This window comes from Babylonia areolata, chromosome 23 (genome assembly GCF_041734735.1).
Source record: "Babylonia areolata isolate BAREFJ2019XMU chromosome 23, ASM4173473v1, whole genome shotgun sequence".
Classification (NCBI taxonomy): Eukaryota; Metazoa; Mollusca; class Gastropoda; order Neogastropoda; family Buccinidae; genus Babylonia; species Babylonia areolata.
Window position 1 is genome coordinate 43,010,797 of NC_134898.1, and position 20,000 is coordinate 43,030,796.

Sequence of the window (20,000 nt, forward strand, 5' to 3'; positions counted from 1 at the left end):
GAGCTGATGCAGCTCAATTCGTGTGGCATTTTTGGACTCCGGAGGTCAAAAACTATAGATAAAGGTGCTAAACACATTTTCCCGATACGACTGATTTACGCCCATTTTTTTCTGAGCGCGCATAAAAAAGTAGTGCAAATTCCTTAAATGCAGATATCTCAGAACTGAGTTGATCCAGCTCAATTTGTGCTGCATTTTTAGACTTAGGGGGTTAAAAAATTACACAGAAAGAGTTGCAACACACATTTTCCTAATATGAGTGATTTACGCCCTATGATAACAAAGATACAGGTATCTACCTGGGGGAGACAATGACAAAGATACAGGTTTCTACCTGGGGGAGACAACGACAAAGATACAGATTTCTACCTGGGGGAGACAACGACAAAGATACAGGTTTTTTCCTGTAGGATGATGACGACAAAGATACAGGTTTCTACATGTGGGAAGATGACAAAGATATAAGTTTCTACCTAAAGGTGATGACAAGATACAGGTTTCTACCTGAGGGAGATGACAACAAAGAGACGATGACAAAGTTACAAGTTTCTACCTGGGGAGACGACAATAAAGATACATATTTCTACCTAGAAGAGATGACGACAAAGATACAAGATTCTACCTTGGACAGACAACGACAAAGATACAAGATTCTGCCTAGGACAGATGATGACAAAGATACAATATCCTACTTAGGACAGACGACGACAAAGATATAAGTTTCTGCCTAGGACAGATGACGACAAAGATACAAGATTCTACCTAGGACAGACGACGACAAAGATACAAGATTCTGCTTAGGACAGACGACGACAACGATACAAGATTCTACTTAGGACAGATGACGACAAAGATACAAGATTCTACCTAGGACAGATCACGACAAAGATACAATATTCTACCTAGGACAGACGACGACAACGATACAATATTCTACTTAGGACAGATGACGACAAAGATACAAGATTCTACCTAGGACAGATGACGACAAAGATACAAGTTTCTACCTTGGACAGACAACGACAAAGATACAAGATTCTACTTAGGAGAGATGACAACATAGATACATGTTCCTACCTTGGGGAGACGACGACAAAGATGCAAGCTTCTACCTGGGGGAGATGATGACAAAGATACAAGTTTCTAGCAGGGGGAGATGATGACAAAGATACAAGTTTCCACCTGACGATGGCAAAGATACAAGTTTCTACCTGGGGGAGATGATGACAAAGATACAAGTTTCCACCTGGGGGAGATGATGACAAAGATACAGGTTTCTACCTGGGGGAGATGATGACAAAGATTCAGGTTTCTACCTGGGGGAGATGATGACAAAGATACAAGTTTCTACCTGGGGGAGATGATGACATAGATTCAGGTTTCTACCTGGGGGAGATGATGACAAAGATACAAGTTTCTACCTGGGGGAGATGATGACAAAGATACAAGTTTCTACCAGAGGGAGATGACGACAAAGAGACAGGTGTCTGTTTTAGATTCAAAGCATGTGGACTGATTCGTCTGATTAATATAGACTACATATGAAAAAAAAAGCTTTTAAAGGCTAATGTCTGCCTAAACCCAGCACAACCATCAGGCCTCTGTGTGTGTGTGTTCATACATGTGTTTATGTTTGTGAGTCTGTGTGCACATGCTTTTCCTTGGCGTTTTTCATGATAATCAGGCCAGGTTCAAGGTTTATGGTTCTCACCTGAGGCTTTTTCTTGGCGTTTTTCATGATAATCAGGCCAGGTTCAACGTTTATGCTTATCATCTGAGGCTTTTCCTTGGCGTTTTTCATGATAATCAGGCCAGGTTCAACGTAATGAGTCTGTGTGCACATGTGTGTATGTGTGTTTGTCTGTATGTGCAGTACTCTCAAACCAACTGACCGGTCATTCAAGGTGTTTGTCTCAAGGGCCTCGGTGACCTCGGAACTCCAGTACGTCTGACAGCCGGCGATGACGACCTGACCCGGCCAGCTCAGCACCCACTCCTTTCGGTCCCTCTGCACGGCAACACGCAACTCTTCTCAGTGCTTTGGGTGGACGGATTTTTTTTTGACTCACTTGTGTAAACAAAGTGAGTCTATGTTTTAACCCGGTGTTCGGTTGTCTGTGTGTGTGTGTGTGTGTCCGTGTGTCTGTGGTAAACTTTACCATTGACATTTTCTCTGCAAATGCTTTGTCAGCTGACACCAAATTAGGCATAAAAATGGGAAAAATTCAGTTCTTTCCAGTCATCTTGTTTAAAACAATATTGCACCTCTGGGATGGGCACAAAATAATAAATAATGAAGCCTAATTATATGCAAACTGCATTTACTGTTATATATATATATTTTTTTTTGTATTCTCTAAACTTGGCACTTTGATCTGATATTCTGACCCAACAACAACAGCAGTCATTATTATCATTTTTTGTTCAAACAGGAACTTCTTTTGCTAAGCATGGAAGTTTTATTTATTTTGCAAACGTTTTGGTGCAGATAGTAAAAAAGGGAAATTACTCTGTTATTAATGCTAGGGGACTTAATTTGCTTTAAACTGATCTTTCTCATCTTAAACATTACATTTTGAAATTATACTCAATACATAAAAAGCTTGGATTTTTTTAAAAGTGTATCACAAGTGAGTCTTGAAGGCCTTGCCTCTCTTGTTTTTTTTCTAGCAATGATAGTACATTTATACCGTGCTTTCAAGTCTCTCAAAGCAGTTAAAGTAATGCGATAGTCCAACACAGAGCACACATGATATATACATATTCTCCCTCTCAAAGCGCTTCACAATGATAAAACACATACACGTTCTCCCTCTCAAAAGTACTTTACAATAATAAACCAGTCAAACACAAGGCACACAAGACATGTACACATTCTCCCTCTCAAAGCACTTTACAATAACACGTCAGTCAGACAAAGCACTCAAAAGACATACATGTTCTTCCTCTCAAAACGCTTTACAGTAAAGCACCAGACGCAAAGCACATGACACAGACACATTCTCGCTCTCAAAGCACTTTCCAATCATACATCAGTCAGACACAAAACACATAAAGTGCATAAACCCATACACATTATCCCTCTAAAAGCGATGTACAATAATATGTTAGTCAAACACAAAGCACACATGACTTACACACATTCTCTCTCTCGAAACGCTTTTTAGTAATGTACCAGACGCAAAGCACAGGACATGCACATTCTCCCTCTAAAAGCACTTTACAATCGTACATCAGTCAGACACAAAACACACAAAATCACAAAGAACACAAAAACGCAAAACACACACACACACACACACACACACACACACACACAGTCTCCCTCACCGTTTATAAAGTATTTAAAAGACGGTGTTCATATGTAACTAATAATCTGAAAACGTTTTTGCTATGTTCATGTACACCCCCTTCTGAGGGGCCATGGGCGTATGAATAAACCAACTCTCTCTCTCCCTCCCTCTCTCTCTCTCTCTCCCTCCCTCTCTCTTTCTCATTCTCTCTCCCCCTCTCTCTCTTTCCCTCTCTTTCTCTCTCTCTCTCTCTCTCCCTCTCTCATTCTCTCTCCCCCTCTCTCTCTTTCCCTCTCTTTCTCTCTCTCCCTCTCTCTCTCTCTCCCCTCCCCCTCTCTGGTCCTCTCCATCCCTCTCTCTTTCGTTCTCATCTCTCCCCCCCCCCTCTTCTCTTCTCTCTCTCTCCCTCTCTCCCCCTCTCTCCTCCCTCTCTCTCTCTCCCTCTCTTTCTCCCTCTCTCTCTCTCTCCCTCTTTCTCTCCCCCTCTCCCTCTCCCCCTCTCTCCCCCCCTTTCTCCCCCCCTCTCTCTCTCCCTCTCTGTCTCCATCTTTCTCTCTTCCTCTCTCCCTCCCTCCTCTCTCTCCTCCCCTCCCATCTCTCTCTCTCTCTCTCTCACCGTTTTGTAATCCTCCAGGGACTCCTTGATGATCAGACGCAGACTCTCCTTCATGATGCGCTCGATCTCACACATCCAGTCCTCCACGTTGCCCGTGGGGTACAGGCTTTCCCTGAAGTCCACACTCTCCCCTTCCCCAGAGTACATCTTGGTGATCTTCAGGTCATCCTCGAAGCGCAGCTGAAACGCGATAGTTACATACATGTATTAGGGTAACACACACACACACATATGTGTATATATGTATGTATATATATATATATATATATATATATATATATATATATATACACACACATATGTCAGAATGTGTGTGTGTGTGTGTGTGTGTGTGTGTGTGTGTGTGTGTGTGTGTGTGTGTGTGTGTGAGGTGCTGTATAAATTCACATTATCATTGTGTGCATGCTTCTCTTTAACTGATTTGTTGTTGTTGTTGTTGTTTTGTTTTTGTAAAGCACCTACAGATGAGGCACTATATAAATTCATATTACCATCATCATAACGATCACGATCGATCCTAACGATCATTACCCAAGCGATATTCTTGAAGCACTTTCTCAGGTGGGGGCTGCACAGTGAGATGAAGCGCGAAATAAAGTTGTATTATCATCATCACAATGATCATGATCATAATGATCATTATGATACGATATGATAAGATTATGATCATGATTATATCGATTATCACCTGAGCGATGTTCTTGAAGCACTTTCTCAGCTAGGGGCTGCACGGCGAGACGAAACGCTTTTTGAATTCAAATTATCGTCATCATAACGATCATGATCATAAGAATCATTATGATAGCATCATCATCATGATCATAATGACTGTTATCAGAGCAATGTTCTCGAAGCACTTCCTCATAATGATCATTACGATATGACATGATAATGACCATGATCCTAACGATCGTTACCCGAGTGATGTTCTCGAAGCACTTCCTCATAATGATCATTACGATATGACGATAATGATCATGATCCTAGCGATCGTTACCCGAGCGATGTTCTCGAAGCACTTCCTCATAATGATCATTGCGATATGACATGATAATGACCATGATCCTAGCGATCGTTACCCGAGCGATGTTCTCGAAGCACTTCCTCATAATGATCATTACGATATGACATGATAATGACCATGATCCTAGCGATCGTTACCCGAGCGATGTTCTCGAAGCACTTCCTCATAATGATCATTACGATATGACATGATAATGACCATGATCCTAGCGATCGTTACCCGAGCGATGTTCTCGAAGCACTTCCTGAGGTGGGGCTGCACGGCAGTGGGGTCCTTGGTCTGTGACAGGATCTCCAGCAGCTCGTCGTCGGACAGGAAGTAGAATCGTGGGAAGGAGTTGCGCTTGGTCTCCAGGTACTCGCTCAGCCCCTTCTGCACCTGCTCCAGCAGCTTGTTGCACTCCCGCAGGTTGTCCAGCAGGCGGTTGTCAGGGCACAGCGTGATTACCTGTTGTTGATGTTTGACATTTAATGATCATTATAAAAGGACATTGGTACGCCCAATCCAATGATACAAAAGTCCTGGACGTTTACAATGAAAAATACAATGACCTATGCATACTAAAAACGCACGAATACACCTACACGCACAAATCCTCCCTCTCCAACTCCAACCCACAAACCCACACCCACTCCACACAAGATGTAGACACACGCGCGCGCGCATAAGCACATCTTGGCCGTACAAGGCATATGAACATGTGTACGTTTTTGAACAGTAAAAATAACAGACGTGAAAAATTAACTTAACTAAAACATTAAAGTGAAGACAAGGAGTTATTTACTGATTTGAATGGCTAGAAATAAATGAGTTTTCAAAGAGGTTTTGAAAGGAGGGCCAGAAACAGCATGATGGACAGGAAAGAGGAGTGAGTATCCATGCAAAAAAAGTCAGGAAAGAGAAAGTGCATTTTCCATAATTATGGTTTGACATTGTTTGCTTTCACCCAGCTGAGCACGCGCGTACAGTGCCATGATTATCAGGACTGCCAAAGTTTGTTTTTGTTGTTGTTGTTGTTGTTTTTAATTCAGCTGCGTTAAAACACAAACCTCTGTCAGAAAAAAAAGAGAAAGAAAGAACACAAACAAGAACAAACAAGAAGCAGCCCGCTAAACAACACAGTCCATGACATGTTATCTCTTAAACCTTTATCATGAAAATCTTTTATTTCTTAGATAAAAATCTATTAAATTCCGTAAAGTAAATAAGACCAGGCTGTCCTAACGACATCGGCACTTCTGTTTAATCCCCAGATTACCAAAAAAATAGAAAAAGGATAGAAAAAATCCGAAGCCACACACCTTACAACCATTCAATGAATAAATGTAAAAACTACCAGTCAGAGACAACCAATGTGTGTTAACCTTTTTAAAGAAACCAAAATTTGATACAACAGTAAAGATTTCCTTTTGCTCCCCTACAGCACTCCCCTGTTAGCCGTGATGTTGATGAACTGACAATCCGGCCAGGTATACCTGGTTTATGGCTCTCACCTGGGAATAATTTGACCAGGTTTTCCTGGTTTATTGCTCTCACCTGGGAATAATTTGACCAGGTTTTCCTGGTTTATTGCTCTCACATGGGAATAATTTGACCAAGTTTTCCTGGTTTATTGCTCTCACCTGGGAATAATTTGACCAGGTTTTCCTGGTTTATTGCTCTCACATGGGAATAATTTGACCAGGTTTTCCTGGTTTATTGCTCTCACCTGGAAATAATTTGACCAGGTTTTCCTGGTTTATTGCTCTCACCTGGGAATAATTTGACCAGGTTTTCCTGGTTTATGGCTCTCACCTGGGAATAATTTGACCAGGTTTTCCTGGTTTATTGCTCTCACCTGGGAATAAGTTGACCAGGTTTTCCTGGTTTATGGCTCTCACATGGGAATAATTTGACCAGGTTTTCCTGGTTTATGGCTCTCACCTGAGACTTATTCTTGGCATTTTCATGACAATCCAGCCAGGTACACCTGATTCACGGCTCTTACCTGAGGATTAACCTTGGTAATTTTCATGACATTCTGACCAGGTACATGTGATTCACGGCTCTCACCAGAGTGTTTTCCATGACCTTTTTTCATGACAATCTGGCCAGACACACTTGGTTTATGGCTAACGGTTTTCCTTTGCATTTTTCATGACAATGTGGCCAGGTACACCTGGTTTATGGCTCTCACCTGAGGGTTTTCCTTGGCGTTCTTCATGACCTTTCGCCAGATGCGCTCCATGGTCTGGTAGCGTTTGGACTCCACAGGCAGCTGTCGATTGATGTCCTCGGAGGAAAAGATCGGCTCCAGGTACAGCCAGGACCTCTGGCAGTTCAGCCACTCGTCCAGAACATCCTGAAATGTCAGCGGTGGTTAGAGGGGGGCGTGTTCTTCTGCACATCCTAATCAAGATAACAATGATGGAGTGTGTGTGTAGTGTGTGTGTCTACCTGCCTGTTTGTGAGTGAGTATGCGTGAGTGATGTCTCTTGTATGTGTTTCCTCCTGGTGGTATCGGAGATGTAGTGTGTGTGTGTGTGTGTGTGTGTGTGTGTGTCTGTTTGTGTCTGTGTGTGTGTGAGTTTATGAGAGAGTTTGGGCATCAACGAAATATATCGTTCATGATCCGGAAATACAGTTTCATCCGGAGGACTTAAAACTTATTATTGGCATGACTGCAAGGATTCCCCCTCCCCCTCCTCTCTATTTTCAATCCAAATTTGGTATTGGCAGACAAAGTGTTTCCAGAAAAATAATGACAATGTTAAAGATAACCATGGACATACAGACATGCATACAGACACACAGACACAGACAACCAAACATCAAGTTATTACAAAGACTCACATTGTTTACAGAAGTGAGTCAAAAATGACAAAATTTCCATTCAACACAGTCCCTGACGACAGACTGATGGTCAGACATTGGACACCTCCATTTATCAAAAGTGAGTCTTATTTTACAACCTACAGTCTATATAGACTTTCTCTGTTTAAAGACAAAACAAAGTAAAAATAATAATAATAAAACAACAACAAAACATCCAGGTAAGACAAAAAACAAGGGGGAGGGGGGCACAAACCTGAGTGGTACGCAGCGTGCTCTCCCACTTGGAGATGCGGTCCTCGAAGGGCTTCTTGTAGGGGGAGAAGGACATGCTCTGCGTCATGACGATGTGGTCGTCCAGCAGCTGGTTGGTCTCCTCCGACGTCTTGACGATGTAGGTGCCCGTCTCCTTGTAGGGTAGGATGTCAAACATCACCGGCTCCCACTCTTTCTCCATCTTGTCTAGCGCCTGTGGACAGTGATAAGAAACTCTAAGGAGAGCTGGACAGTACAAGGTCTTCAGAGAAGAAGCCCCCCTCAGTCAAGCGTTTCGGCCCTTAACTCTTTACACTCTAAGGGGGCCGGGCCGCAACGCACCCAGGTCATGACTCCTGGATGCCCTTGTATTGCCGCCTTTTCTTTTTCTTTTTTTTTCCCTGGTCCTCAGCAAGTTCGAACCCACGCCTCCAGGGTGGTCGCCACTTCAGGACTGAGTCACCTTTTCTAGCAGATGTTTTAACCACTGAGCCATCGTATGCCTAGTTTGAGCAGGAAAATTCCTCATCGACCAGATCCAGATGGAACTCTTTTCTGCTGCTTCTGCCATTGCCTTGAGAGCCCATGTCCTCTCTCTGCCAGAAATCGACAGCTGTTTTATGAGGCTGTAGGCAGATGCGCCCACAAACCCTCTTGCACCAATCTCTATGGCGAGGACTTTGGCTTGAAAGCCAGATTCTCTCAGGCTGCTGGCTAGACTAGCATACTTCTCAGTTTTGTAGATGTGGGCTTCCTCCATTCTGCTTTCGTATGGCACAGTGAGCTCAATCAGAATACATAATACAGAATACTTTATCATCACAACAAGAGAAATTCATATGTAGTGTAAAACAGAATAACAATACAAGAAAACCACAGTCATTCAACATGTATATAGATAAACCACATTAAGATGGCAAACCATCATTACAATCAATAATCACAGTAGACAACAACAACAGAACTCCTTAAAAAGTAATTTAAAGCATATCATACATACACTATCACAGCCATACACATGCAATAATAATCGCACTGAAAGGAGAGACATATTATAGTATAATTAAAGTTGACATAGACATATAATAACAATATGCAATTCACAGTGCTTTAAGATTTCATATTCCAAGCACATACGCTCTGGCATTCATTTTCAGTCATACATCTGATTATCAGTTATCGTGATTTGATAGCTGGATTGACGTTGGAATATAGCAGCATTTAGTTCAGTTTGCTTCAAAGTTTGGAATACAGACACATTTGCCTGAAGGGGGAGCCTCTAATGATAACAATACTTATAATAATAATAATAATGATGATAATCCAGATTGACATTCACACCTCTAAGGAGATCAGGTGCTACGGAGACAGAGCACATTATAAATACTCACGATTATTATCATTATCATCATCTTCTTCTTCTTTGATTAGTAGTATAGTAGTAGTAGTAGTAGTATCATTATTATTAACATTATCTATCATCATTATTATTATTATCATTGTTATTATCATCATCATCATTGCTATTTTCATCATCATAGACAAAAAACGCAGACCTGTTCAATGGAGTACTCCTTGCCGGCCACCTCAGCCACCTTGGAGATGACAGCAATGTGATCCTGCAGGTTCATCTCCAGACACTTGGAGAACGTCAGGTTGGCCTTGGGCCGGATGGGGAACCCCAGCTCCTCGGACAGCTGAAACAGTAAGGTGTCATCATTATCACTGTTGTCTGTCATATCCCAACATTTAATCTTCAACTCAACACAGCCGGCCACTTCTGACAGATGAGACAGTGAGATGTCATTGTTATCACTGTTGCTTATCATAGCACAGCTCTCCTGACAGCTGAAACAGTAAGGTGTCATCGTTATCACTGTTGCTTATTATAGCACAGCTCTCCTGACAGCTGAAACAGTGAGGTGTCATTGTTATCACCGTTGCTTATTATAGCACAGCTCTCTGACAGCTGAAACAGTGTCATCGTTATCACTGTTGCTTATCATAGCACAGCTCTCCTGACAGCTGAAACAGTGAGGTGTCATTGTTATCACTGTTGCTTATTATAGCACAGCCATTTCTGACAGCTGAAACAGTGAGGTGTCATTGTTATCACTGTTGCTTATTATAGCACAGCTATTTCTGACAGCTGAAACAGTGAGGTGTCATTGTTATCACTGTTGCTTATTATAGCACAGCTCTCCTGACAGCTGAAACAGTGAGGTGTCATTGTTATCACTGTTGCTTATTATAGCACAGCTCTCTGACAGCTGAAACAGTGAGGTGTCATTGTTATCACTGTTGCTTATCATAGCACAGCTCCCCTGACAGCTGAAACAGTGAGGTGTCATTGTTATCACTGTTGCTTATTATAGCACAATTGTTTCTTTAAGGCACCAAATGCCAACATGCATTCCGGGATATCTAACATGCCTATGTGATTTTCTCCCCATGTGTATATACATACAAAGAGGGTTCATGCACTAGCAGATCTGCACACCTCTTGACCCCAGAGATCGGAAAAATCTCCACTATTTACCCCCATCAGGTGCCATCACCGAGATCCAAACCCAGGACTCTCAGATCGAAAGCCCAGTGCTTTAACCACTCAGCTGTTTCGCCCGCCGTGCATGTATGAAGAAGTAAAACAGCACAAAGTGACAGTCAGTCAGACAGACAGACGCAGAGTGTGTGCCGTTACCTGTTCCCAGTGTCTGTTGCGCATCCCAGGGTTCCTCAGGCCCTGGATGAGGGGGATGTACGGGCGGAAATCTTCGATCATACCCTTGATCTCCGATGCAACTTCCTGAACGTCTGCAGTACGATGTCAGTATGAGCCAAATTTAATCAGTGAGAGAACGAGCACACACGAACATGTACAAATGTGTGATGCGTACTCACACATACACACACACACACACACACACATCCTTGATTTTTCCAGAAATTGCCTGTTTGGGTTTTTTTTTCTAATTCTCTTTTCTGACCCGCTTCCTCAAACAACCCCCCCTCCTCCTCCCCCCAAAACAACCCCTCTATTGCTTCAAGAGTACCAAGCATGAACAGGAGAAGGATTTTAGTGTTCATTTTTGCCATTCTATGTATCATAATACTTCATTCTAAAAAAAATGTTTACAATTGTTTACATTTAAATCTATTCAGATTTACATTTATTTACACTCACATTTATTACATTGCCAATCAAGCCCACTTGCTAAAAAGAAAAAGGCTGAACTATTTTTTCATGAAAATAATACTGCATAAATTCACTTTCCTGGCAATTCTACAGCACCATATTAGAAATATTTATGATCTTTGCAAACATAAGAAACCAATTTGCTGCATATTACTTACCTTTAACATCGATTCAAACAGCTAAAGCCACTGACAGAACTTTCTGCCATACATAAAATGTGGTTCACCATTCACATCTGCCATGGCTTTCCACAAACATAATATGCTTCATGCGAAAACAAAAACAAAAAAATCTCAAAATCCATTTGTCACTAATTGTAAATGAGGCATGGAGCATTTTACCAACTTTTCCATATGCGAATTGTATCAAATTGAACATCACAATAATCCTTTTTTTCCCCACAACCAGACATGAATGCAAAAAAAGTAAAATGACATTATGAATCAACACCCAACACATTAACCATCACAGACCTGAGATAAGGTGAATTCCCATCACCACCACACTCACCCCTCCATCGAACAAACAAACAAACAAACAAACAAATACATACTGGGAATTTCGTTGAAGATCTTTACAGATTTGTGCATGGTCTTGTACGCATCCATGACGTTCTTTTCCACTTCTTCAGCGTTAATGGAGGTCAGAGGATCATTCATCCAGCTTTCCTGCCAGCGTAGCCAGTCGGAGACGGTGACCCACAGATTGCGGTAGGGCTCAAAGTCCTTGACAAGCTTGGCCAGCTTGTCGTACTACAATAACAAACACAGTCCTCAGCTGGTAGCGATCGACGAAAGGCTCCACACAGCTATGGTTGAACCGACAGAGCCGAGAGGGCGTTTTGAGAGTGGTGTCTGAAATGACGTGGACTTCAAAAGATTCACTGTCTTTCTTTCAAAGTATCTGTCAAGGTTTTAGTTTAGATGGAAAATGTATGTTTATGATTGTACTCTTTTCCTTCAAAGTATCTGTTAAGATTTTGATTTATATAATAATAATAATAAAAACGAATGACACTGTAGTACTCTTTTTCTTCAAAGTATTTGTCAAGATTCTGGTTTAGATAGAAAATGGTATGTCAATGATTGTACTCTTTTCCATCGAAGATTTTGATTTAGATGGAAAACATATATTCACTTTATTTCAAAGTATCTGTCAAGATTTTGATTTAAATAGAAAATGTCTGTACTGATTATACCCTTTTCCTTCAAAGTATTCATCAAAATGTTTGTTTTGACATATTCAGTATATCACTGATTGACTGGAAACCAGATTTTATTCAGGGAAACTATACAGTTTCGCTCTTGAGAATGAGCGCACATTCATCAAGATTTCGATTCAAACAGAAAATGTATATCATTGACTGATTGAAATAGGACCATTTTACTCTTGAATAAGAGCACACTCTAACTCTTGTTGCTGCATTTTTGTGTGCTGTGAATTGCTGCTTTCTTTTGAGGTCCACATGCGAGAGAGACAGTGTGAAAGTGACAGGGCTTGATAAGGACTTGTGGCAGATTTCTCAGCAAAGGTAAAGTTTGATATATATTTATGTATATATATATATATATATATATATATATATATATATATATATATATGTGTGTGTGTGTGTGTGTGTGTGTGTGTGTGTGTGTGTGTGTGTGTGTGTGTGTGTGTGTGTGTGTGTGTGTGTGTGTGTGTGTGTGTGTGTGTGTGTGTGTGTTTCTGACCTTCAAAATGAATTATAATTTCAGACTCTGATAGGCATGTAATGCATGCTTTCATGTGCTTTCATACTCTGAGTAAAAGCGCGGCAAGATTAAAAAAAAACAAAAAACAGTATGATCAACTACAAAAATCTGTTCAAATAAAAGTGGATACTGTTGAATGTTTAGTTGCCACATTTGTTTTTCAAACAGCGTCTTGTCTGTTCCAACAAAACCATTTCAAACCCTGTCAGTGAGGAGGCATGGCAATGAGAGACAGCAGAGCTGTGATCTTTCTGGGCAGGATGTGTCAAACAAACACCTCTCTCCCTTTACAAGCCCTCCTCTTCTCATCCCCCCCCTCCCCTCCCCTCCCCCACCACTTCCCACCATCTTTCAGTTAGCCAGAAGACAAATATTCTGCCAGAGAGATCACAACTCTGTCATGAGAAAGCACAGTAGCAAAGACACATCTATTTTTAAAAATCACACATAAGTGTAATCTAAAACAGCCAGTATAATCTAATGCCCATCTAGAACAGGCGTGAGAGCAGAGAAAATAACATTTCATGCAAACACGTCTAGATGTAAAAAAAGTGACTTGAAAGACTTCAAAGGCAAAGGCTAACTGTTCACACATGTGCAGAATGAATGATCACACAAATGCATCATAAAATCAGTATCAGTGCAAAATTAATGGCCATGCAAAATGCTTAAAGCCAGAAATGACAGCCCCCCTCCCTTCTCCTCCCCCTCCCCTCCCTCCTCCCTCCTCCAGGCATGGAAAAGGAATCCCAAAGAGAATATCCTGTTTGTGAAAAATATGACATGATTTCTGTGAGTGATTTTCATTTCATTCTTTCGTGGTGGAGTGTCCAAAATTTTCTGATATTCATAAAAGACAATTTCAAAAACTAAAAAAAAAAAAAAAGGGTCCAAAGTCTATTTCTGTTCCGTAACTGGTTTTCTGCAGATAACTGGTTCTTTTAAGATTAAGTAAATTCATTAAAACTTCCAATGCTACGCACTCTTTAGGCGCTCTATACTTTATGCTTACATGTTTAACGCCAGAACCAAAACAAAGCTGGTTAAACTTTTTTTGTCTGTCATTAACAACCACCTGCATACTCTCTCTTCTTTTTTTTTGGGGGGGGGGGGGGTGAGGGGGGGGGGTTAGATGCCTTTTTGTATCAACCGAGCATTTGCAGATAATATATAAAATAAAATAAAACCCAATGTATCTTTACACTTTAAGGACTGCAAAAATAATGCATTCAAAGTCTGATATGCTTACAGGAGAGGGGGAATATGCCTACTGTGTGGTACCAGATGACCAGACCTGAATTTCAAACTAACTGCGGCTTCCACAAGCAGCAAATACGTTCCTTCACACATGCAAAGTTATCCAAGTGACTGCCGTCAGCTGTCTTGGATTGAAGTCTGTGGTGACAATGAAAGGCAATGTACTGTGTAAACATCAATATCTTGCTGAAAAGGCTGCCGCTGCTGCTGCTGCTGCTGCTGTTGCTGTGATAAACAGGGTACACAGGAGATGTCAAGATTCTTCATTCCCAGCTTGACAAGAGAAGACTCAGTTCATAAGCTGATTAATACAGTATCAGTTTCAGGTGCAGGTACAGCGTCATGCTTCACACATCATGCCCATGTCATGCAAGTTAGTATCACGCATTTGTCAAAATTAATGTGGGGATGAGGGAGAAATTTTAAAAATGCATACATACATACATACATACATACATACATACATGCATGCATGCATACATACATACATACATGCATACATACATACATACATACATACATACATACATACATACATACATACATACATCCATCCATACATACATACATGCAAGCAACCATGCATACATACATACATACATGCAAGCAACCATGCATACATACATACATACATACAATAAATGAATAAACAGATAAATAAATAGATAGATAAATAAATTAATTAATAAATATATATATATAAATAGATAAAATTAAAAAAAGATAAATACAATAAACTGAATAAATAAAGAAAAATAAAATGAAAGTCATATAACATAATGGGAGGGTAAGGGGTGGGGGGGGGGGGGCAGTTTCAATGAACTGACAAAAAATAAGCTGCATAGAAAATGCCATTATACAATCATACACAGACATGCCAAAGCAAATGACTATGATTAAGGGTCCAGACAGACACAGAGACACAACACACACACACACACACACACACACACACACACACACACAACAAGAATCTCCTTATTTTCCCTCAGTAAGTGAAATTTTAAAATATGTAAAAGGACAACAACAAAAAAAGAAAGAAAATTGGCAAATTATATTATTTGGCCTCTGTACATTTTTGGGGAAAAAAAGTCCATAAAATATCAAATCATAAGCCTGGGTTATATTGCATAAGCAATCTTCGCAGTGCTGTTTGCTTAGCTCTATAAATCTTCCAAGTCCACACTCCACTGATGCAGGTAATTCTTAACGCTAACTAACCTTAACACTGCTGAGTTTTGCTTAGGCTTCACACATTTTCCAAGTCCACACTCCACAGATATAAGAAAATTTCTTAACAGTGATTAAACTTAGTTCTGCTAAGATTGATTCTGCACCCCACGCCTTGAAAGGAGAAAAACAGAAACCAAGTTTCTCTTTGAGAACAGTGCAGGCCACCTCTACAGAACAGATGTCCTACACCGGGAAAACACACTGGAGAAACAAACAAGTACAAGTGACCTCTTCAGAACAGGGGAAATAAAACATGGAAGAGTGCAGGTGACCTCTACAGAACAGATGTCCTACACAGGAGAAACAAACACGGACAAATGCATGTGATCTCTACAGAGGAGACGTCCTACGAAGGAGAAATGAACATGGAAATATTGGAAACAACAAATTGTTCTCTTCACAGATTCACAATAAACGGTATCCTCAAGCAGGTCTCAGACAGCTACTTCCAAAGAAAACATGGCCAGCAAGGCTCTAGTCTTTTTTTTTTCTTTTTTTGTCTTTTTTTTTCTTTTCTTTTTTCTATGTCATTCATATTTATGCTGAGCGCAGAGCTGCAGTCATTTCTAGCCCAGCCATGTTACCATTGTCTTCTACGTCCGCTGACCCCCCCACCCCCACCCCCACCCCCCATCGCTGTATCTTCATACTATAACACATCACATTACTGTTACAAAGACCTCTCTGATCGCTGTATCTTCATACGTTTACACATCACATCCCTATTACAAAGACATCTCTGAGGCAAGGCTCTAGTCATCACCGCAAACGTCATCAAGTACCAGCCTCTGAACGTGATCACGAAAAGGAACCAGTATCAGTAACTCAAGGAGGCGTTACCGCGTTCGGACAAATCCATATACGCTACACCACATCTGCCAAGCAGATGCCTGACCAGCAGCGTAACCCAACGCGCATAGTCAGGCCTTGAGATAAATAAATAAATAAATAACTGATAAAAAAAGAATAATAGAAACTAAAATAAAATAAAATAAATTAAAATAAAATAAAAAGAAATAAGTAAATAAATAAATGAATAACAGATAAATACATAAAAATGAAAAGGAACCACAACTGCGCTTTGAAACAGCTTTCAGTGTAGGCTAGTTCTACGAACATGCACATGCATTCTTTCCCTTCAGCTAGAAAGCAAACTCACACAATCACACACACAAAAACAAAAACAAACAAAAAACAAACACATACAGTCACTAACATGCAAACAACACATACAAAAAAAGGAAAAATAACAGCAGAGTGATAAACTGAATAAAACGCCAAGCCATGCCAACCAATGATTTTTTTTCCAACTAAAAGAAAGACCACAGCAAACAAGAACTACACACACGCACACCAAAAAAAAAAAAAAAAAAAAAAAAAAAAAAAAAGCAGAACAGAAGATGCCGAGGTCATGTTATTTGTTATCATGGCACAATAAATTGGCCATCTTGCCCAGGACCGATCCACACACCACCACACAACACATCCCGTGCCTTTAGCTTCTCTTGGCGGCACGTTAGGTCAGAACACCTTCCAACAGAAAATCTTCACGCAACAGAAACAGGTTAGTCACCTTCACATGCACTTAAAAAACAACCAAAAAAAACACACAAAAAAACCCACCCTCTTGTTACAAATAAATGATATTAACATCAACAAAAACGTTTTTTTTTTCAAAGCTCTGATAGTATGGGGGAAAGTGTATTAACAACAATGAAAAAAAAAATTTTTTTAGTGCTGACAGTATAGGGGAAAAGTGTTAACAAAATAGGGTAAAATGTTTAAAAACTAATCAGGTAAGATTCCTGCAACAGAGTCATCATCATCCCTGGAAGAGTCCAGCCAGGAGACACGGTTCAACACACACAGACATACATAAGAGCCTGACATCATTAGTTTAGGATGTAAGAACCCCCCCCCCCACCCCTACCCCCTCCAAAAAAAATCAAAACTCAACTCAGTGCCAGAGTTAAATGACAGAGGAAAGTGGGGGAAGCAAAAGGAGGAAACTTCAACACCCATCAATGCACTGGTTGAAGATCGCTTCCCCCCCAAAAAAAACATTCAAAAACAGTCAAGCACAACATAATAGGGCTTCATTTTTGACTCACTTGTGTAAACAAAGTGAGTCTATGTTTTAACCCGGTGTTCGGTTGTCTGTGTGTGTGTGTGTGTGTGTGTGTGTCTGTGTGTCCGTGGTAAACTTTAACATTGACATTTCCTCTGCAAATACTTTGTCAGTTGACACCAAATTAGGCATAAAAATAGGAAAAATTCAGTTCTTTCCAGTCATCTTATTTAAAACAATATTGCACCTCTGCACTTTTGCAGAGAAAATGTCAATGTTAAAGTTTACCACGGACACACAGACACAAAGACACATACACACACACACAGACAACCGAACACCGGGTTAAAACATACTCACTTTGTTTACACAAGTGAGTCAAAAATTCTTCAATCGATTTTTTTTGTTTGTTTGATTGGTTGGTTGTTTTGTTTTGTTTTTGTCTTTCTTAAAAAAAAATTTTTTTTTAAAGCAAACAGACAGTAAATCAACAAGGCAAACAAAGCACCACACAAATGAACATGGTAAATAACAACCCATCCCCACTAACCCAAGCACCCACCCTTCCACCCACTCCATGAACAAACAAACGAACGAACAAAATGTCCAAGAACCATAACTCACGTTGGTCACAGGCATCCCAAAGAGACGCTCACGATTGTTGTACGTGACAGCCAAGCCCTGAGCCTCTTTGAGTTGCTTGTTAACACGACGCATCTCATTGGCAATCTCGTGACCTTTCTGGATCTCGGAGTGAGCTGCCATGCCGGCCACGACCATCTGAAAGCAGTGGCCACTGTGATGTGTTCGTCAGCACAGGTCGGTCTGTATGTGGCGTTGACCCTTTCACTGCTGACACATTTGGCTATGCACAGGCATGTCTGAATGTGATGTTAACCCTTTCACTGCTGATGTAGCAGTGCACAGTCTGTATGTGGTGTTAACCCTTACACTGCCGACATATGTTGGCTATGCAAAGGTTTGTGTGTGGTGTTAATCCTTTCACTGCTAACATGTCTTGCTATGCATAGGTATGTGTGTATGTGGTTTTAACCCTTTCATTGCTGACACATTTTGCCATGTGCTGGTATGTCTGTAGGCTGATCCTTTCACTGCTGATGTGTCTTGGTATGCACAGGTATGTCTGTTATGTGGTGTTAACCCTTACACTACTGATATATTTTGCTATGCATTGGTTTGTATGTGGTGTTAACCCTTACACTTCTGACGTATTTTGCTATGTACAGATATGTCTGTAGGTGATGTTAACCCTTGCACTACTGACATACAAACAACGCACACACACACACATACACCAACACACACACAACACACACACCTATCACCACCACCACCCACACACACTGACACATAACACAAGCACACACATATACACATACCCCCCCCCCCACACACACACACAAACACCACCACTGCCCACACACACACACACACACACACACCCACAAACAACCCCTACCCCCCACCCCTCCCACCTCCCCCCCACAAACACAAACACCACCACTGTCCCCCCCCCACACACACACACACACTCATGCACACACACATACACACACACACAAACAACCCGCACCCCACACACACAAACACCATCACTGCCCCATGCCTCCCCCCCCCACACACACATACACATAAACAACCCCCCCCCCAACCCCCCAACCCCCCCCCCCCACACACACACACACACACATACACAAACATCACCCCCTCACACACACACACACACACTCACACACACTCACACATAAACAAACAAATCCCACCCCTACCCCCCCACCCTCACACACACACATACACAAACATCACCCCCCTCCCCACCCACCCACCCACCCTGCCCCCCAGCCACTCCTACCCCCACCCCCCCCCCCCCACACACACACACACACACCTGCAGGGTGTCCAGCCTGTCCTCAAAGTTGGCCTGGTCAGAGTTCTGCAGTTTGTGGAAGCGTTCCTCATCTTCGTCCAGCTGAAGGGAGGTCTGTTCCATCTGGCACTCGATCTTGTGAGGCCATCCGATGGCCGTCCACCTGGAACCAGCAGTATTGTGATGTGGGGTCTGCATCATTTAGGCATTGTGATGTATGTTGTGTAGGATTCTTCTTCTTCTTCTTCTTTGTTCATGGGCTGCAACTCCCACGTTCACTTCGTATGTACACGAGTGGGCTTTTACGTGTATGACCATTTTTATCCCGCCATGTAGGCAGCCATAATCCGTTTTCGGGGGTGTGCATTGCTGGGTATGTTCTTGTTTCCATAACCCACCGAACACCGACATGAGTACAGGATCTTTAACTTGCGTATTTGATCTTCTGCTGGCGTGTACACACACATAGGGTTTCAGGCACAAGCAGGTCTGCACATAATTATGTTGACCTTGGAGATCAGAAAAAATCTCCACCCTTTACCCACCAGGCATCGTTAGCGAGATTCGAACCCGGGACCCTCAAATTGAAAGTCCAACGCTTTAACAACTCGGCTATTGCGCCCATC

General features: G+C 41.5%; 1 protein-coding gene across 2 annotated transcripts in view; it reads right to left on the reverse strand.

Moving 5' to 3' along the window:
- LOC143298193 (dynein axonemal heavy chain 1-like) overlaps positions 1 to 20,000 on the reverse strand; it is a 148,767-nt gene that overhangs the window by 106,858 nt on the left and 21,909 nt on the right. For both annotated transcript variants that reach the window (XM_076610957.1, XM_076610956.1), the window contains exons 18-27: positions 19,396 to 19,537; positions 18,111 to 18,266; positions 11,749 to 11,947; positions 10,701 to 10,813; positions 9,556 to 9,696; positions 8,001 to 8,213; positions 7,110 to 7,274; positions 5,153 to 5,380; positions 3,910 to 4,089; positions 1,893 to 2,008 (exon numbers count right to left, since the gene is read on the reverse strand). In XM_076610957.1, coding sequence (XP_076467072.1) covers positions 1,893 to 2,008; positions 3,910 to 4,089; positions 5,153 to 5,380; positions 7,110 to 7,274; positions 8,001 to 8,213; positions 9,556 to 9,696; positions 10,701 to 10,813; positions 11,749 to 11,947; positions 18,111 to 18,266; positions 19,396 to 19,537 — 1,653 coding nt within the window. The remainder of the gene's footprint in view (positions 1 to 1,892; positions 2,009 to 3,909; positions 4,090 to 5,152; positions 5,381 to 7,109; positions 7,275 to 8,000; positions 8,214 to 9,555; positions 9,697 to 10,700; positions 10,814 to 11,748; positions 11,948 to 18,110; positions 18,267 to 19,395; positions 19,538 to 20,000) is intronic.